The sequence below is a fragment of the Mobula hypostoma genome, chromosome 29 (genome assembly GCF_963921235.1).
Source record: "Mobula hypostoma chromosome 29, sMobHyp1.1, whole genome shotgun sequence".
Lineage (NCBI taxonomy): Eukaryota > Metazoa > Chordata > Chondrichthyes > Myliobatiformes > Myliobatidae > Mobula > Mobula hypostoma.
This window is the reverse complement of record NC_086125.1, coordinates 27,005,606-27,021,483: the sequence shown is the minus strand read 5'-3', so window position 1 is coordinate 27,021,483 and position 15,878 is coordinate 27,005,606. Positions and strand designations below refer to the sequence as shown.

At 38.5% G+C, this 15,878-nt stretch overlaps 1 protein-coding gene across 2 annotated transcripts in view; it reads right to left on the bottom strand.

Annotated features, from left to right (window-relative positions):
- Positions 1 to 15,878, bottom strand: part of prkcsh (PRKCSH beta subunit of glucosidase II) — a 113,334-nt gene that overhangs the window by 56,416 nt on the left and 41,040 nt on the right. For both annotated transcript variants that reach the window (XM_063035604.1, XM_063035605.1), the window contains exons 7-9: positions 5,175 to 5,259; positions 3,608 to 3,686; positions 872 to 958 (exon numbers count right to left, since the gene is read on the bottom strand). In XM_063035604.1, the coding sequence (XP_062891674.1) occupies positions 872 to 958; positions 3,608 to 3,686; positions 5,175 to 5,259 (251 nt within the window). The remainder of the gene's footprint in view (positions 1 to 871; positions 959 to 3,607; positions 3,687 to 5,174; positions 5,260 to 15,878) is intronic.

Below are 15,878 nucleotides of genomic sequence, written 5' to 3'. Positions count from 1 at the left end.
GGGAAGGAGTACAAGCTGGCAAGCTCTCTGCTGTCTAATGTACTCTCTGATGTCTTAGCAATTATTTTAAAGGGCAGGCAAGTTAGATTAAATAAGATTAACAAACAAAATGCTGGATGAAATCAGCAGGTCAGGCTGAATAAACTGGAGAAGAATAAGCAGTTGACATTTTGGGTTGAGACCATTCATCAGGACTGGAAAGTAAAAGGGACAGAAACCAGAAAAAAGCAGTGACGTGAGGCTGGAAATTCCTGTCCTGTACTCTCCCCACTTTTTTTTCCTGCATTTTTCCCCCTTACTTTGTCTTCCCTCACACTGCTTCTCTTCCCCCATCTCATGACCTGCCCATAACCTCCCTCTGGTTCCCCCTCTTCTTCCTTTTCTTCCATGGTTCATTGCCCTCTTGTCAGATTCCTTCTTCAGCCCTTTGCCTCTTCCACCTATCACCTCCTGGCTTCACACGTCATTCCCTTTCATCACCCCTTCCCCCACCCATCAACCCTCATTGGGATTCATCTATCACCTGCCAACTTGTACTCCTTCTCTGACCCCCAATTTAATTAAGGTCCCTGCTCTCTTATATTTCAGTCCTGATGGAAGGGTCTTGGACCAAAAGGTTGACTATATATTCCCCTCTACAGATGCAGTCTGACCTGCTGAGTTCTTCCATAATTTTGTGTGTGTTGTTCTGGATTTCCATCTCCTCCTAATGTCCTATCAAAGGCTCATGCTCATCAGTCATTTCAGTGAGGCAAAGGATAATCACTATTAGGGTATCATACTCCAACGTAAAAACAATGCACAGCTGATATGCATTACAAATTTAGTGCACTGAAAAGCAGTAATATGTCATTGAACAAAATTCACTGACCTCAGATTTATACTTGTCCTGGATGCCGGCCCAGACAGTCTCCTGGAAGCTGGTAACATCAACCTGACCGACACCTCCCAGTAGCACCTGACGGAAAATTAGTCACTTAATATGCAGTGAGATATTTAATCACCACAAAGAATCATTCATCTCCATCAATTCTCAAAGTTTAAAGTAAAATTATCATCAAAGTACAGATATAACACCATACACTTCCCTGAAATTTATTTTCTTGCAAGTATTCACAGTAGAACAAAGAAATACAATAGGATCAATGGAAAACTACACACAAGACTGACAAAAAAAAAAGTGCAAAAAAAACTACAAATAAAAATAAATAATACTGAGAACATAAGTTATAGAGTCTTTAAAAATGAATCCATAGGTTTAGAGCTCAGATTTAAGTAATTCTGATTCCATGCAATCCCACAACCATGGATGTGAAGGAGTACTGAATATGAAAGGAAGGAAAATTTACAAGGATTTTGTTGGGGCTCGAGTTACAGGGATAGCTTGATCAGGTTAGACTTCATTCACTGGAGTACAGAAGACTGAGTGGAGATCATAGAGGTACTGCATATGCAACTATGAAGGAGTAATGCTTGGGTGAACGCTTGCAGGCTTTTCCCCTCAGGTTGGGTGAGACTAGTCACAGAAATCATAGGTTTAATGTGAAAGATAAAATATTTAAGAGAAAACTGAGGAGGGAGCTTCTTCTTTAAGAAGGTGCTACAAGTATGGGCTGAGCCAATGTACGATGTCAACTGTAACATTCAAGTTTACATAGGTACATGGATAGGAGAAGTATGGAGGGCTATGGCCCAGGTGCGCACTGATGGAACTAGGTAGAAGACCAGGCTGGCACAAACTAGATGGAGCGAAGGGTTTGTTTCTGTGCTCCAGTGCACAGTAACTGAAAAAAAAAATGGACCCAAGATTATCAGCTTTGGATCAGCATCAGACAAGAGGTCATCTGACTTGGATAAGTTAATCAAAATTAGATTCAAGAGCTTTCAGCACTATTTGTGAAGATCAGCTTCATAGCAATGCCAATTAAGAGGGACACTTTTGTATCTGCAAGTTGTTTATACCAATTATAGTCTAATGGTCAATAAATCAAAGGAAAGAGAAGAGAACACAAGAATTGGAACGTAGAACATCAGTTCTGGTTGCCTTACCGTAAGAAGGATGTGGAAACCATAGAAAGGGAGCAGAGGAGATTTACAAGGATGTTGCCTGGATTGGGGATCATGCCTTATGAGAAAAGGTTGAGTGAAATTTTTCCTTGGAGCGACAGAGGATAAGAGGTGACCTGATAGAGGTGTAGATGATGATGAGAGGCATTAATCGTGTGGATAGTCAGAGGCTTTTTCCCAGGGCTGGAATGGCTAGCACGAGAGGGTACAGTTTTAAGCTGCTTGGAAGTAGGTATAGAGGAGATGTCAGGGGTAATTTTTTTTTTTAAATATATACATGCAGAGAGTGGTGAGTGCGTGGAATGGGCTGCCAGCAACGGTGGTGGAGACGGATACAATAGGGTCTTTTAAGAGACTCCTGGACAGGAACATGGAGCTCAGAAAGATAAAGGGCTATGGGTAACCCCAGGTAATTTCTAAGGTAAGGACATGTTCAGCACAGCTCTGTAGGCCGAAGGGCCTGTATTGTGCTATAGGGTTTCTATGCTTATACAACATCACAGCACAGTAAAGACTCTTCGGCCCATAATGTTGTGTCGACCTTTTAACCTATTTCAAAATCTATCTTCCCTCCCACATAGCCCTCCATTTTCCTTTCATCCATGTTTATACGAGTCTCTTAAGTGCCCCTAATTTATCTGCCTCTACCACCATCCTGGCAGTGTGCACCCACAACTCTGGGGAAAAAAAAAACCTCTGACAATTTCCCCCCATATTTTCTTCCAATCACCTTAATATTATGCCCCCTTGTATTAGACATTTCCACCTTGTGGAAGTCGTCTCTGGCTATTCACTCAATCTATGCCTCTTATCATATTGTACACCTCTATCAAGTTGTCTCTCAACCCCTTTCATCCAAAGAGAAAAGCCCCAACTTGCTCAACCTATCCTCAAATGACATGCTTTCTAATCCTGGCATCATCCTGTTAAATCTCCTCTCTAAAACTTCCACATCCTATAAATGCAGCAACCAGAAGTGAATACAATATTCTAAGTGTGGTCTCACCGGAGTTTTATGGATCCACAACATTATCTCTCAGCTCTTGAGCGCAATAACCTGGTTAATGAAGGTCAACATACCATAAGCCTTTTAAACCACCCTATCAATTTGCGCGACAACTTTGAGGGCATAGAAGATTTAACCCAGCTTCCAATATGGTAGCTGACCCATGGTGCATCAGTAACTGTAACATTTATTTATTTATTGAGAGAAATCATGGAATAGGCCTTTCCAGCCCCGAGCTGCACCACCTAGTAACCCTAGCCTAATCACGGAATGATTTACAATTAACCTACCAAGCAGAACACTTTTGGACTGTGGGGAGAAACCAAATCACCCACAGGAAACCCACACTATGGTGGGGAGAACCTACAAGCTCCTTACAGACATTGGCGGGAATTGGGAGCGTGTCACTAGTACTGTAAAACATTGTGCTAGCCACTATACTACTGTGTCGCCCCACATTAGATTGCTGTTAATCTATGCATGAACTGAAGGTCAGAAGAACGAGTTCCAGTAATGTTAAAATTGCTATTATACCTCAGCTTCTTGCTCAGAAACCACACCATCTCCATCGCTATCCAGCTCTGGATGAGTCTGAATTTCATTCACTGTAACGCTGAAACGGAGGAAGTGTTTAGTCAAAACTCATTTCCTTTACATGGGGCTCAAAAATCAATGCAGGAAAATCAGAGACCACAAACTTAATTTGATCCAACAAGGTAATGGATTCTGACCAAATTACAAATTTGAGAGTGAAAGCACGAGATGGGTAAAGAAAGCTTTGTCATTCTACATTTAAATTTCTCTTAGCTTATGATTTTTTATTTAGAGATACAATAACAGGTCCATTCAGCCCAATTATATCCATGTAACCAATTAATCTACTAACCTATACATCTTTGGAACGTGGGAGGAAACTGGAACACCAGGATGAAACCCATGCGGTCATGGGGAGATCATACAAACTCCTTACAGACAGCAGCAGGAATTGAACCCAGGCCGTTGGTGTTGTAATAGTGCTATGCTAACTGCCCCTCTAACTTATGGCCCATTATATATTTTTTTATTTACATTGACAATCTATTTTTAAACTTTTTAATAGCTAAAAGAGCAGACTGTAGATATTTCCATGATTGTAGGCTCAATCTTACTTTTTATTCAGTGAAAACATTAACCTGCAATATAAAGAACGTTACACTGCTTGCTGCCAACTCAGCCAACTTCATCATAGGCACTAGCCTCCCACCATTGAGGATACATACAAAAGGCATCCATCGTTAAGGACCCCCACCACTCAGAACATTCCATCTTTTCATTAATACCAGAGAGGAGGTACAGAAGCCCACCCACACTCAACATTTTATGAACAGCTTCTCCCCCTCCACCATCAGATTTCTTAATGGTCCATGAACCCATCAACGCTACCTCACTATTTCGACACTACTTATTACATTGCTGTATTATTTGTGGATGCCAAAAGGGATGGGAGAGGAAAGAGATAAATGTCAACCTCAAATCTTTTGTGTCAAGATTCATTCCTCCTATGGAATATCATCTTCATTAATATTTAATTATTAAAGAGCCTCGCCATCCAGACCATGCCCTCTTCACATTACTATCGTTGGATCTTGATGCTTTTGCGATCCATTTTCCAAAAGTTGTGACCCACAGTAATTTTTTCATGTATTGCACTGTACTGCTGCCACAAGACGACAAATTTCATGTCATGCCAGTGATGATACACCTGATTCTGATTCTTTCATGTACAGTAGTTGTCCAAAAATAAGCACACTGCTACAACATGATCTTAAACCACCTGCCAATCAGAAAAAGTGTTAAATGAATGCTCAAAAACAAACACAAGTACCAGCACAGAAAATGCAAGATGATGAGCTTATTCAGAGAAATTACACACAAGATTTATGAATAATGGGCAAGAAAAATCTCTAAAGTAAATTTGGAGGAAGTCCAAGCTTGAGAGGAGAGATGAATTGTTTTCAGTCCCACTAACTCAACCAGGATACAAGGGTGACTAATTTGTAAGACGATTTTTTGTTCAAGATGATCACTGAAAAGGGAAATCAGAGCAGGCTGATGTACTCACAAGCCATCTTCATTGTCATCTAACTCCTTGAAGGTTTCAGCAGCCACAGCTTTGTTCTTCTCCAATTTGCGTGCAGCTTGGACTTCTGTCAAAGGAAAAAGCGCATTAAGAACCATCTAAAGGGAAATGATTAAACCTACAAATAAGAGTTACATACAGTTCCTTTTTTTAACATAAAAAAAGCTTCTCTGTCATTGCCTTCTGAAAAGCCTTTTAATTGTTTGCTACTAAGGTCAAAATATAGTGATAGCTTCCAATAATGGTTCTGAGAAAGCTGGCAGAAAGCAATGCTAAATAGTGTTTTGTCATCATCAAAAAAAGCTGTAATACTTTAGCAAGCAAGGACATCCAACATGGTGACAGCTGCAGCTAATACAGGAAAAAAAAGTTGCAAAATTGAATTGGATAACACTACAAAGAAAACCGCACAGATTGCAAAGGGGAGTTCAAGGCTGTATATTATAATCTTGGCTTAGATGTTGATCATAAAATGATTCAATCTACTCTGCTGCTGCTTGGATGTCATCAAAAACCCACGCCCCCCCCCCACCTTGATTAAGATGGCTTGGCCAGGTATTTCATTCTGTAGATACCACAGCACTGAATCATATGTGCCCTGCACATGCTTAAAAATAATTTGCTGGCATGAATTATTTATTAGCTGGCAAGCTGCTCTTCATTTTCAGGAGCACAAATGGCACATGAGGATTTGAGGTGTCTTTTCATTTGATGAGTAAAGGGAACCTCTCACTGTGACAGTGATTTCCAGACACTCGCTCACTAAATGCAAATGGAATCAGTTGCTCAGTTTTGTCGAGGTCTTTTGTAGCAGACACAAAGCAGCAGTAACTTGTCACTGCTAAGCTGTAGGAACACACTTTACCAACCGAGCAATATTCCTGCTCAGTTGCAACTGGCATACCACCAAAGTCGCTTGTGCAATAGAGATGGTCCACTGTGATAACCCACAGAACCAAGGGGAGGCCGAGATTAACGATTAACTTTATTTTGCACATGTGCATCGAAACATACAGTGACATGCATCATTTTGCATCAAAGACCAACACAGTCCGATGATTGTGCTGAGGGCAGCCGGCAAGTGTCACAATGCTTCCAACATTGCACGCCCACAACTCACTAACCCTAATCCATACATCTTTGGAATGTGTGTGGAAACAAGAGCACCCGGAGGAAACCCAAACGGTCATGTGGAGGATGTGCAAACTCCTTAGAGCAGGGGTAGGCAAAGGTATTTTGACCAGCCCGCGAGCAAATATTGGGATACTATGCTTATCTGGCCTGCAAACGATTTTTCCTTGTTCTAAGTGTTTCATGCGACCACACTGATGGACATGCATGGCGTCTTGTTACACTGGCCCCAGGTTCCGTTTTGTTCCAAACCAAACACTGGTACATACGAATGACGGGAAGGCAGACTATCTTATTAATATGTATTAGATACTCTCTGTGCACACGCAGGTTTTCAGATGGGATCGTTCAAATTTGTAAACAGAAACAGCGTCACTGTGTTTTAACAAGAAAACCACGCTACATATCCAGATATTTACATGTGCTACTATACTTGTTGAATAATTCGCGTTTCGAAATAAAATCAAAGAAAATAATTCCAATGGCAATGAACGCAAAACGCAGGAAGGTAGACACTGAGTGCCGAAATTTCCAAGACACTTGGACACTAACTTACTTCTTCATCGAGCAAGCTGGGAAACCAGTTTGTCTCATTTGCCTAGAAAATGTTGCTATGAAGAAGGTGGCAAATATGAGACCCGCCATAGTGGAAATTTTAACAAGTTTACTGGGCAAGCAAGGAAAGATGAAGTTGAGCGAATGAAGGCTAGTTTCGGAAAACAAACGTCATTTTTTGCCAAGAAAAGCAATGAAAATGAAGGAAATACCCGTGCCAGCTACAAAGTCTCAAAATGTGTTGCAGAAAAGATGAAGCCTTTTACAGATGGAGAGTTTGTCAAAGAATGTTTACTGGCAGTGGTGGATATTGTTTGTCCTGAAAAGAAATCTTTATTTGCATCAGCCAGCAAGAACAATCACACGGCGAGTTGAAGAAATGTCAGATGTTAAAAGTTGTTTAAGGGATGCCTGCAACAAATTACAATTTTTTTCAATTGCGCTTGATGAGAGCACAGACTTGAGAGACTGCTTAACTTGCAGTGTTTAATAGCAAATCAAAGATTTTGAAAACAATTCAAAAGAGTTCCCCACAATGTTAAAAAATCTTGTCTAGGTTCAGAAATTGAACGGTGAAACTTCTCTAAATTTAAGCATGACATAACATCATGTAACCAATGAGTACGAGTAGGCAGAGTGGCATCCTTCCACTTAAGCAACAATGCCCTCCTGGCTATAAGAGAAATAAAGGCCAAAATATGCAAGTCATGTGTCTCCAAAATAATATCATTTCCTCCAGCAATACCAAATAAAGCAGCCAAAGGATTAGGCTTAAAATTTACTTTAAAAAGCACCGAGAAAGTTTGGAATATTTCCTTCCAATATTTTTCAAGACTCGGTCAAGTCCAAAACATATGAATTAGTGAAGCTTCTCCATTGTTACATCTATCACAATAGGGAGATATATCCAAATAAAAACAAGAGAGCTTATCTTTAGTCATGTGGGCCCTATGAACCATTTTAAATTGTAGAAGGGAATGACGGGCACATAACGATAAGGTATTAACCAACTTAAAAATTTCATTCCAAGTATCCTCAGAAATTAGAATCTGTAAATCTTGTTCCCAGAGATTTTTAATTTTGTCTCAAGGAATATTTCTCATTCCCAACGTACTATAAATATTAGATATAGATCCATTATGGAAGGGTTTCAAATTAAAAATTTTATCAAGTAAATTCTTATCTGGATTTTTAGGAAATGTATGTACTTGAAAACGCAAAAAAAGTCTCTAATTTGTAAATATCGAAAAAAGTGAGTTTTGGGTAGGCTATACTTAGCAGACAATTGTTCAAATGAAGAGAGACTATCTCCAACAAACAAATCCAGAAAACATTTAATACCCAATCTATTCCACTCTTTAAAAACTACATCAGTCATAGAAGGTTTAAAAAAAGTTAGAAAAAAATGGGACTTGAAAGTGAAAAACTCAATAAACCAAAATATTTTCTAAATTGTTCCCAAATCCTCAAGGTGAGTTTAACTACAAAATTATCAGTTAAATTACTTAAAGATAAAGGAATTGAGGATCCGAGAAGAGAAATGATAGGAAATTTATTAAGAGAATTAGCTTCTAAAGAAACTCAAACCCGACAGACCTCTCCATTAATATAACCAAAACGTACGATTTGTAATGTACAGTAATAAAAAGGCTAAACCTCCATTCTTTTTAGCTTTTTGAAGGTGAAATTTATTTAATCCGAGAAATTTTATTTTTCCTTTTCAAGATATAATAGAATCCAAAGAATCAAAAAAGGATTTAGGAATAAAAACAGGTACGGCCCGAAATAAATATAAAAATTTAGGCAAAATATTCATTTTAATAGAATTAATTCGGCCAAACAATGATAAAGAAAGGGGTGACCAATTTGATAGTGCCTTCTTAACGTATTTCAGAAGTGTAGAAAAATTATTTAAAAAGGAATTTATAATTCCTAGTAATTGTTACGCCCAAATAAGTAAATTGATTTATTACAATTTTAAAAGGAAGGAAGGAAGGTTAGTATTAACTAATACCAAATTATTCAAAGGAAAAAGTTCACCCTTATGAAAGTTAAGTTTATACCCTGAAAACTGACTAAAGCAGGACAGTAAAGCAAGTACGGAAGGTAAAGAAGACTCCACATTAGAAATATAGAGCAAAAGGTCATCAGCATAAAGCAACACTTTGTGAGTAATACCCCTCCATAAAACACCAGTGATATCATTAGGTTCCCAGAAAGCAATAGCTAAAGGTTCTAAGACCAAATCAAAGAGCAAAGGACTCAAAGGACAACCTTGTCTGGTTCCACGATAAAGTTTAAATGGTTTAGAATTCTGAGAGTTAGTAAGAACCTGAGCGGAGGGAGATAAATAAAGTAATTTAATCCATTGAATAAAATCGGGCCCAAAGTTAATTTTTTCTAAAGTTTTAAATAAATAATTCCATTCAACCCGATCAAAGGCTTTCTCAGCATCTAAGGATATCACACATTCTGATATCTCTTTAGAAGGAGAACAAATAACATTCAATAAACAACGAATATCAAAGTGGGAGTATTGATTTTTGATAAATCCAGTCTGATCATCAGAAATAATACATGGCAAAATATTTTCAATCCTACGAGCCAAAGGTTTAGATAAAATTTTACTATCAAAATTAAGTAAAGAAATTGGTCTATAAGAAGAACTTTCAGTTGGATCCTTATTCTTTTTAAGAATAAACAAAATACAGGCTTCATAAAAAGATTGTGGCAACCTACCTAATTTAAAAGAGTCTGAAAGGACTAAATATAAGTGAGGTATAAGCAAAGAGGAAAAAGCCTTATAAAACTCTCCGGGAAATCCATCAGGACCTGGAGCCTTCCCCGAGTGCAAAGAGTGAACAACCTCGGCAATTTCCTCATAAGAAATGGGTTGATCCAGCAATTTTCGATTATCATCAGAAAGTGTAGGAATGTTTAATCGATCTAAGAAATTATTCATTACAGTATTATCTTTAGGAGGATCAGAACTATACAGTTTAGAATAGAATTCTCTAAAAGTATCATTTATTTCTAAACGATCAGATGTTTTATTACCATTAGCATTATAAATTTCTTTAATTTGGCATTTAACTATAAAGGTCTTTAATTAGTTAGCCAATAGTTTATCCGTTTTATTTTAACATAAAACTGACATATCTTTTAAAAGTTGAGTTTCAATTGGATAAGTTCAAAGCAGATCGTATTTAGTTTTAATTTCAACACGTCTTTTATATAAAGCAGGATCTGGAGCCAAAGCAAATTTTTGGTCTAATTGTTTCAACTGATTGGCTAATTCAATTCTCTCCTTATTAGCTTTTTTCTTAACACTTGCGGTAAAAGAAATAATTTGTCCTCTAATATAAGCCTTAAAAGCATCCCATGAAATAAGACTAGAAGTCTCTTCTAGCGTATACTCTTTAAAAAAAAGAGTAATTTGTCTCTCCAAAAATTTTTTTAAATCCTTATCAGATAACACAGTTGGACTAAAACACCAGAATCTGTTTATTCGGGAGACACTCGGAAGATTTAAAGATAAAAACACAGCAGCATGATCTGAAACAGCAATTTCTTTATATTCACAGGAGCGAACCAGTGGAATCAATTGACTATCAACAAAAAAAAAAATCAATCCTGGAATACATATGATGAACATAAGAAAAAAAATGAGTACTCTCCACCTGTTGGATGCAAAAAGCGCCAAACATCAACAATATCACATTTCATTAAAAAAGATTGGATAAAAGAGGCAGATCTACGAAAAGTCAATCGTTTAGAAGATGTGTGATCTAAAACAGGGTCTAAACAACAATTGAAGTCTCCTCTTACAACCACAGAATACAAACATAAATCTGGCAAAAGCAAAAAAAAGCGTTCAAAAAAAACCTGGATCATCTATATTCAGGTCATACAAATTAGCAAAAACCATTGATTTATTGTCTAATTTCTCTGACACTATAATAAAACGCCCATTGGTATCAGACACTGCATTATATTGAACGAAAGAAACTGAATTGTCTATAAAAATCAAAACTCCTCTAGCCTTAGCCTGAAATGAGGAATGAAACAAACCCTTCCAACGGCTGAAATGACATAAATTATCACATTTACAAACATGTGTTTCTTTTTTAAAAAAATTGAGACGTTCAATTTCTTAATATAATTAAATATCTTATTACATTTCAGAGGATGATTTAACCCTTTCACATTAAAACTAATTAAATTAATAGTATGGTCCATTTTACATATTGCTTAAGAGAGTTTAGAATAAAAACCGATGGAATATATATTGAATCCAAACAATGAGCTTTGAGATAAAGTAACCAAGCAACAAATGAAGCTAAGAGAACCAAACAGCTGATAGAAAAGAAAAAACCCACCCCCCAACCCAAGTAAAAAGGTAGACCAAAGGGCAGTCAACAGCTAAACCTACCAGCATTGCCCTCCCAAAAAAATTTACTGGTTGAGCTCCAAAACATTTCCAAGGCTAACTGCATTCCAACAAAACATAACAAAAAACAAGAGCAAAATTTAACTTATTAAAAAAAAAACACATGAAAAAGTATAGTATAAAATATTAAAAACTAAGAAAAATCAGAACATATTAATTTGGAAAGTATTAACTCAACAAAAACTTACTAATGTTAAGTTCTTAATTTTCTAAGCAAAGAAATCAAAGTACAAAAAAAATTAGATACGAAGGTATACCAAAAGTATATAAAAAAAATTGTTCATAAAACTGCTGATTCTAAAAAAAGGATCCATCAGGCAGACGCAACATAAATTTATATAGGGAATTATTGAACAATTAAACTTCTGATACAGATTTGGAAATTAAGAAATCCTGCACCTCTTGAGTCGAACGGAATCATTTCTGACAGCCATTTTTCAAAATGATTCTAAGACGGGCGGGGTAACAAAGCGAGGGTTTAAAACCTTTATTATACAACTCCGACATCACTTTTTTTTTAAAACTTAAAAGCCTTCATTCAACACCTCGGGTGAAGAATTCTCCACAATTCTGAACTTCTGGCCTTCAAAATCAATCATACCTTTCCGACAAGATTCACGAATTAAAAGTTCCTCTGTTTGAAAGTCGTGAAGACGAATTATCACAGAATGGGGTCATTCTCCTGAAGGGGATCTTGATACTGGCGATCTATAAGCTTGGTCTATTTTAAGTGGAGATTTTAAAGTATTCGGAAATGAATTAGCTAAAAGGTTTGCAAAAAATTCCGAAGGCTGATTGCCTTCCCTTAACTCTTTAAGACCCAGAATACATATATTATTTCTTCTGCTTCTATTTTCTAAGTCGATAATCTTCTGTCTTAATGTTTCATTAACCTTTGACTGTCTATCACAGATCTTTTCCAGGTCATCAATCTTCGCATCCAAGATCATCAAAGTGTCTTCATTCTCTTTTATCCGTTTATCATGTTCACTTAAAGTTTTTTGAATAGAATCCAATTTTACATCCATTCGTTTAAATTCACCACTGAGTTGCCGGAATTCCTGCTGGAACTCCTCCAAAAGTTCATTTTTATGCTTCTGAAGTGTCTCCAAAATAGATTCCAAAGTTACAGGAGGGTCCTCTTCTTTCTTAGTAGCTTTGGCACGACTCATCGTAAAACAATATTGCGTTTAAAAGTAAGTTTTCAAAACAAGTTGGAAACAGTAAATTAAGTAGAGTAGGAGAAATTATAAAAATGCTGCTACTTCATCAACCAGCCAGTAGGTTCTCAACAGTTTTTGTTGGATATGGAGGCAGAATATGGGGACCTGGCTTATTTCTGCAATGTACACTGGCTTAGCCAAGGGTCAATGCTAGAAAGAGTATTTGCATTGCATGAAGAGGTGGCAATATTCCTTGAAAGTAAAAATGAGGATGCATCAACAAGTCTGACACCCAATATTGAGAAGCTTTCAAGCAACAAACAGCATCAAATTTCACATTGATTTATCGACTGTTTGCAATAAAGTTTTCTTTTTTATTATAATTTACCACCATTCAATGCATCACGTTCATATGTTTTATGTTCAAAGATTCTTTGTGTCCTTTTAACAGATTCAAAAGATGCCTTGATTGAAATAAACTGCAACTAAACTGAGTTCTTTTGATTACTAATTGGCATCCTTGGTTAAGCACAAATGATTTTCTAGCATGCGTTATTCATTAATTTGAAGCAAAACATAACTATATGTATTTAAATGGATAATTCCTATATTTCAAGTTTTTTTATGACATTTATCTGGCCCACCGTCCACTCATTAATACGCGATCCGGCCCACAAAGGCAAAAAGGTTGCCGACCCCTGCCTTATAGAATTGAACTCTGATCAGTGATTGTACTATTGGAATTCTTGGAGACTTCCAGGCTCCTGGATAACCATATCTACACCAAGTGCATCAAACTGCAGCTGAATGACCTTTGACCCATATTGGAGACTGAAGAAATGATAGATATGAGCTACAGGGAGATGGTCACTCCCTAGATTGCAGGAAGCAGGTAACTGGGTGACTGTCAGGAGAAGACAGAGAAATGGGCAGCCAGTGGAGAGACCTATGGCCACTCCCCTCAATAAGTATTCCACTTTAGATACCGGGGGAGAACTGCAGCAATCGGGTCTCTGTCACTCAGTCTGGCGCTGTGGTTCAGAAGAGAAGAGGACTGCAGCAGTGATAGGAAATTCCATAGTTATAGTCATAGTCATACTTTATTGATACTGGGGGAAATTGGTTTTCGTTACAGTTGCACCATAAATAATTAAATAGTAATATGTAAATTATGCCAGGAAATAAGTCCAGGACCAGCCTATTGGCTCAGGGTGTCTGACTCTCCAAGGGAGGAGTTGTAAAGTTTGATGGCCACAGGCAGGAATGACTTCCTATGACGCTCTGTGTTGCATCTCGGAGGAATGAGTCTCTGGCTGAATGTACTCCTGTGCCCAACCAATACATTATCTAATGGATGGGAGACATTGTCCAAGATGGCATGCAACTTGGACAGCATCCTCTTTTCAGACACCACCGTCAGAGAGTCCAGTTCCATCCCCACAACATCACTGGCCTTACGAATGAGTTTGTTGACTCTGTTGGTGTCTGCTACCCTCAACCTGCTGCCCCAGCACACAACAGTAAACACGATTGCACTGGCCACCACAGACTCGTAGAACATCCTCAGCGTCATCCGACAGATGTTAAAGGACCTCAGTCTCCTCAGGAAATACAGACGGTCCTGACCCTTCTTGTAGACAGCCTCAGTGTTCTTTGACCAGTCCAGTTTATTGTCAATTCGTATCCCCAGGTATTTGTAATCCTCCATGTCCACACTGACCCCCTGGATGGAAACAGGGGTCACCCTCTTAGAGGAATGGAGACGAGATTCTGTAGATGCGAGGATCTCCATGGTAGTAATCTCTGGATTTTTGCCTGTGCCATGCGTCAGTGAGGAAGAAAGGATGATTTAGCCCGATGAATGCGTGGCTGAGGAATTGGTGCAGGGGGCAGGGGTTCAGTTTTCTGGGGAAGGTACAACCTGTACAAAAGGGACACATTACACCTGAACCCAAGGGGGATGGACATCCTTGTGGGCTGGTTTACTGGAGCTGTTTGGCCAGGGGGCTGAGAACCAGACTGATAGAGCTGAGGATGGGGTAAGTTGGTTTACAAATAGAGGTAGTATGTAGTGAGACTGCTAGCAAGGCGAAGCTGATGATAGGGTAAAATTGCAGTCAACAGGATGTAAGGGGGAACAAAGTCAACATGAGTGATGACTACAGGAATAAAGGTGTTGTATTTGAATGCATGCAGTGGAATAAGGTAGATGAGCTTGTAACATGGTTACAAATTGGCATGCATGAGTTGTGGGCATCACTGAATCATGGTTGAGAGAAGAATTTAGCTGAGATCTCAATGTACAAGGATACGCCTTGTCTCAAAAGGATAGGCTGGTAGGCAGAGGGGGTGAGGTGGCTCTGTTGGTTTAAAAAAAGAACTCACACCATAAAGAGGTGACATAGGATCGGAAGGTGTAGAGCTAAAAAAAAACTGCAGGAATAAAAAGACCCTGATAGGAGTTCTATACATTCCTACAAACAGTCGCAAAGATGTGGTCTACAAATTACAATAGGAGATTGAAAATGCACATCAAAAGAGCGATGTACAGGTAGATTGGGAAAATCAGGTTGGTGCTGGATCCCAAGGGGGGAGTTCGTCGAATGCCTCCAAGATGGTTCTTTAGAGCAGCTCATGAGACCATGAGTGGATCAGCTATTCTGGATAGGGGGTTGTGCAATGAACTTGAATTGATTAGCGAGCTTAAGGTAAAGGAACCCTGAGGGGCCAGTGATCATAACATGATAAAATCTACCCTGCAATTTGAGAAGGAGAAGCTAGTGTCAGATGTATTGATATTGCAGTGGAGTAAAGGGAATTACAGAGGCATGAGAGAGAAGCTGGCCAAAACTGATTAGAAGGGAAAACTAACAAGAGAAAAATCTGCAGATGCTGGAAATCCAAGCAACACAAACAAAATGCTGGAGGAACTCAGCAGGCCAGGCAGCATTTATGGAAAAGAGTAAACAATTGACATATTGGGATTGGAGGAAAAAAAGATGAGAAGTCAAGAGTAGAAAGGTCAGGGAAGGGGAGGAAGAAATACAAGGAAGTGGATTATAGGTGAAACCGGGAGAAGGGGAACAGGTGAAGTAAAGAGCTGGGAAGTCGATTGGTGAAAGAGATAAAGGGCTGGGAAAGGGGGAATCTGATAGGAGAGAACAGAGGGCCATGAAGGGAAAGGAAGGGGGAGGAGGACCAAAGGGATGTGATGGGCAGGTAAGGAGATAAGGTGAGAGAGCAAAATGAGAATGGGGAACTCTAGCAGGGATGACGGCAGAGCAGCAATAGCTAAAATTTGTGGAAGCAGTTCAGAAGCCACATCTCAAAGTAGTAGTATTCTAAAGGCAGGGTGACACAACAGCAGCTGACAAGAGAAGTCAAAAC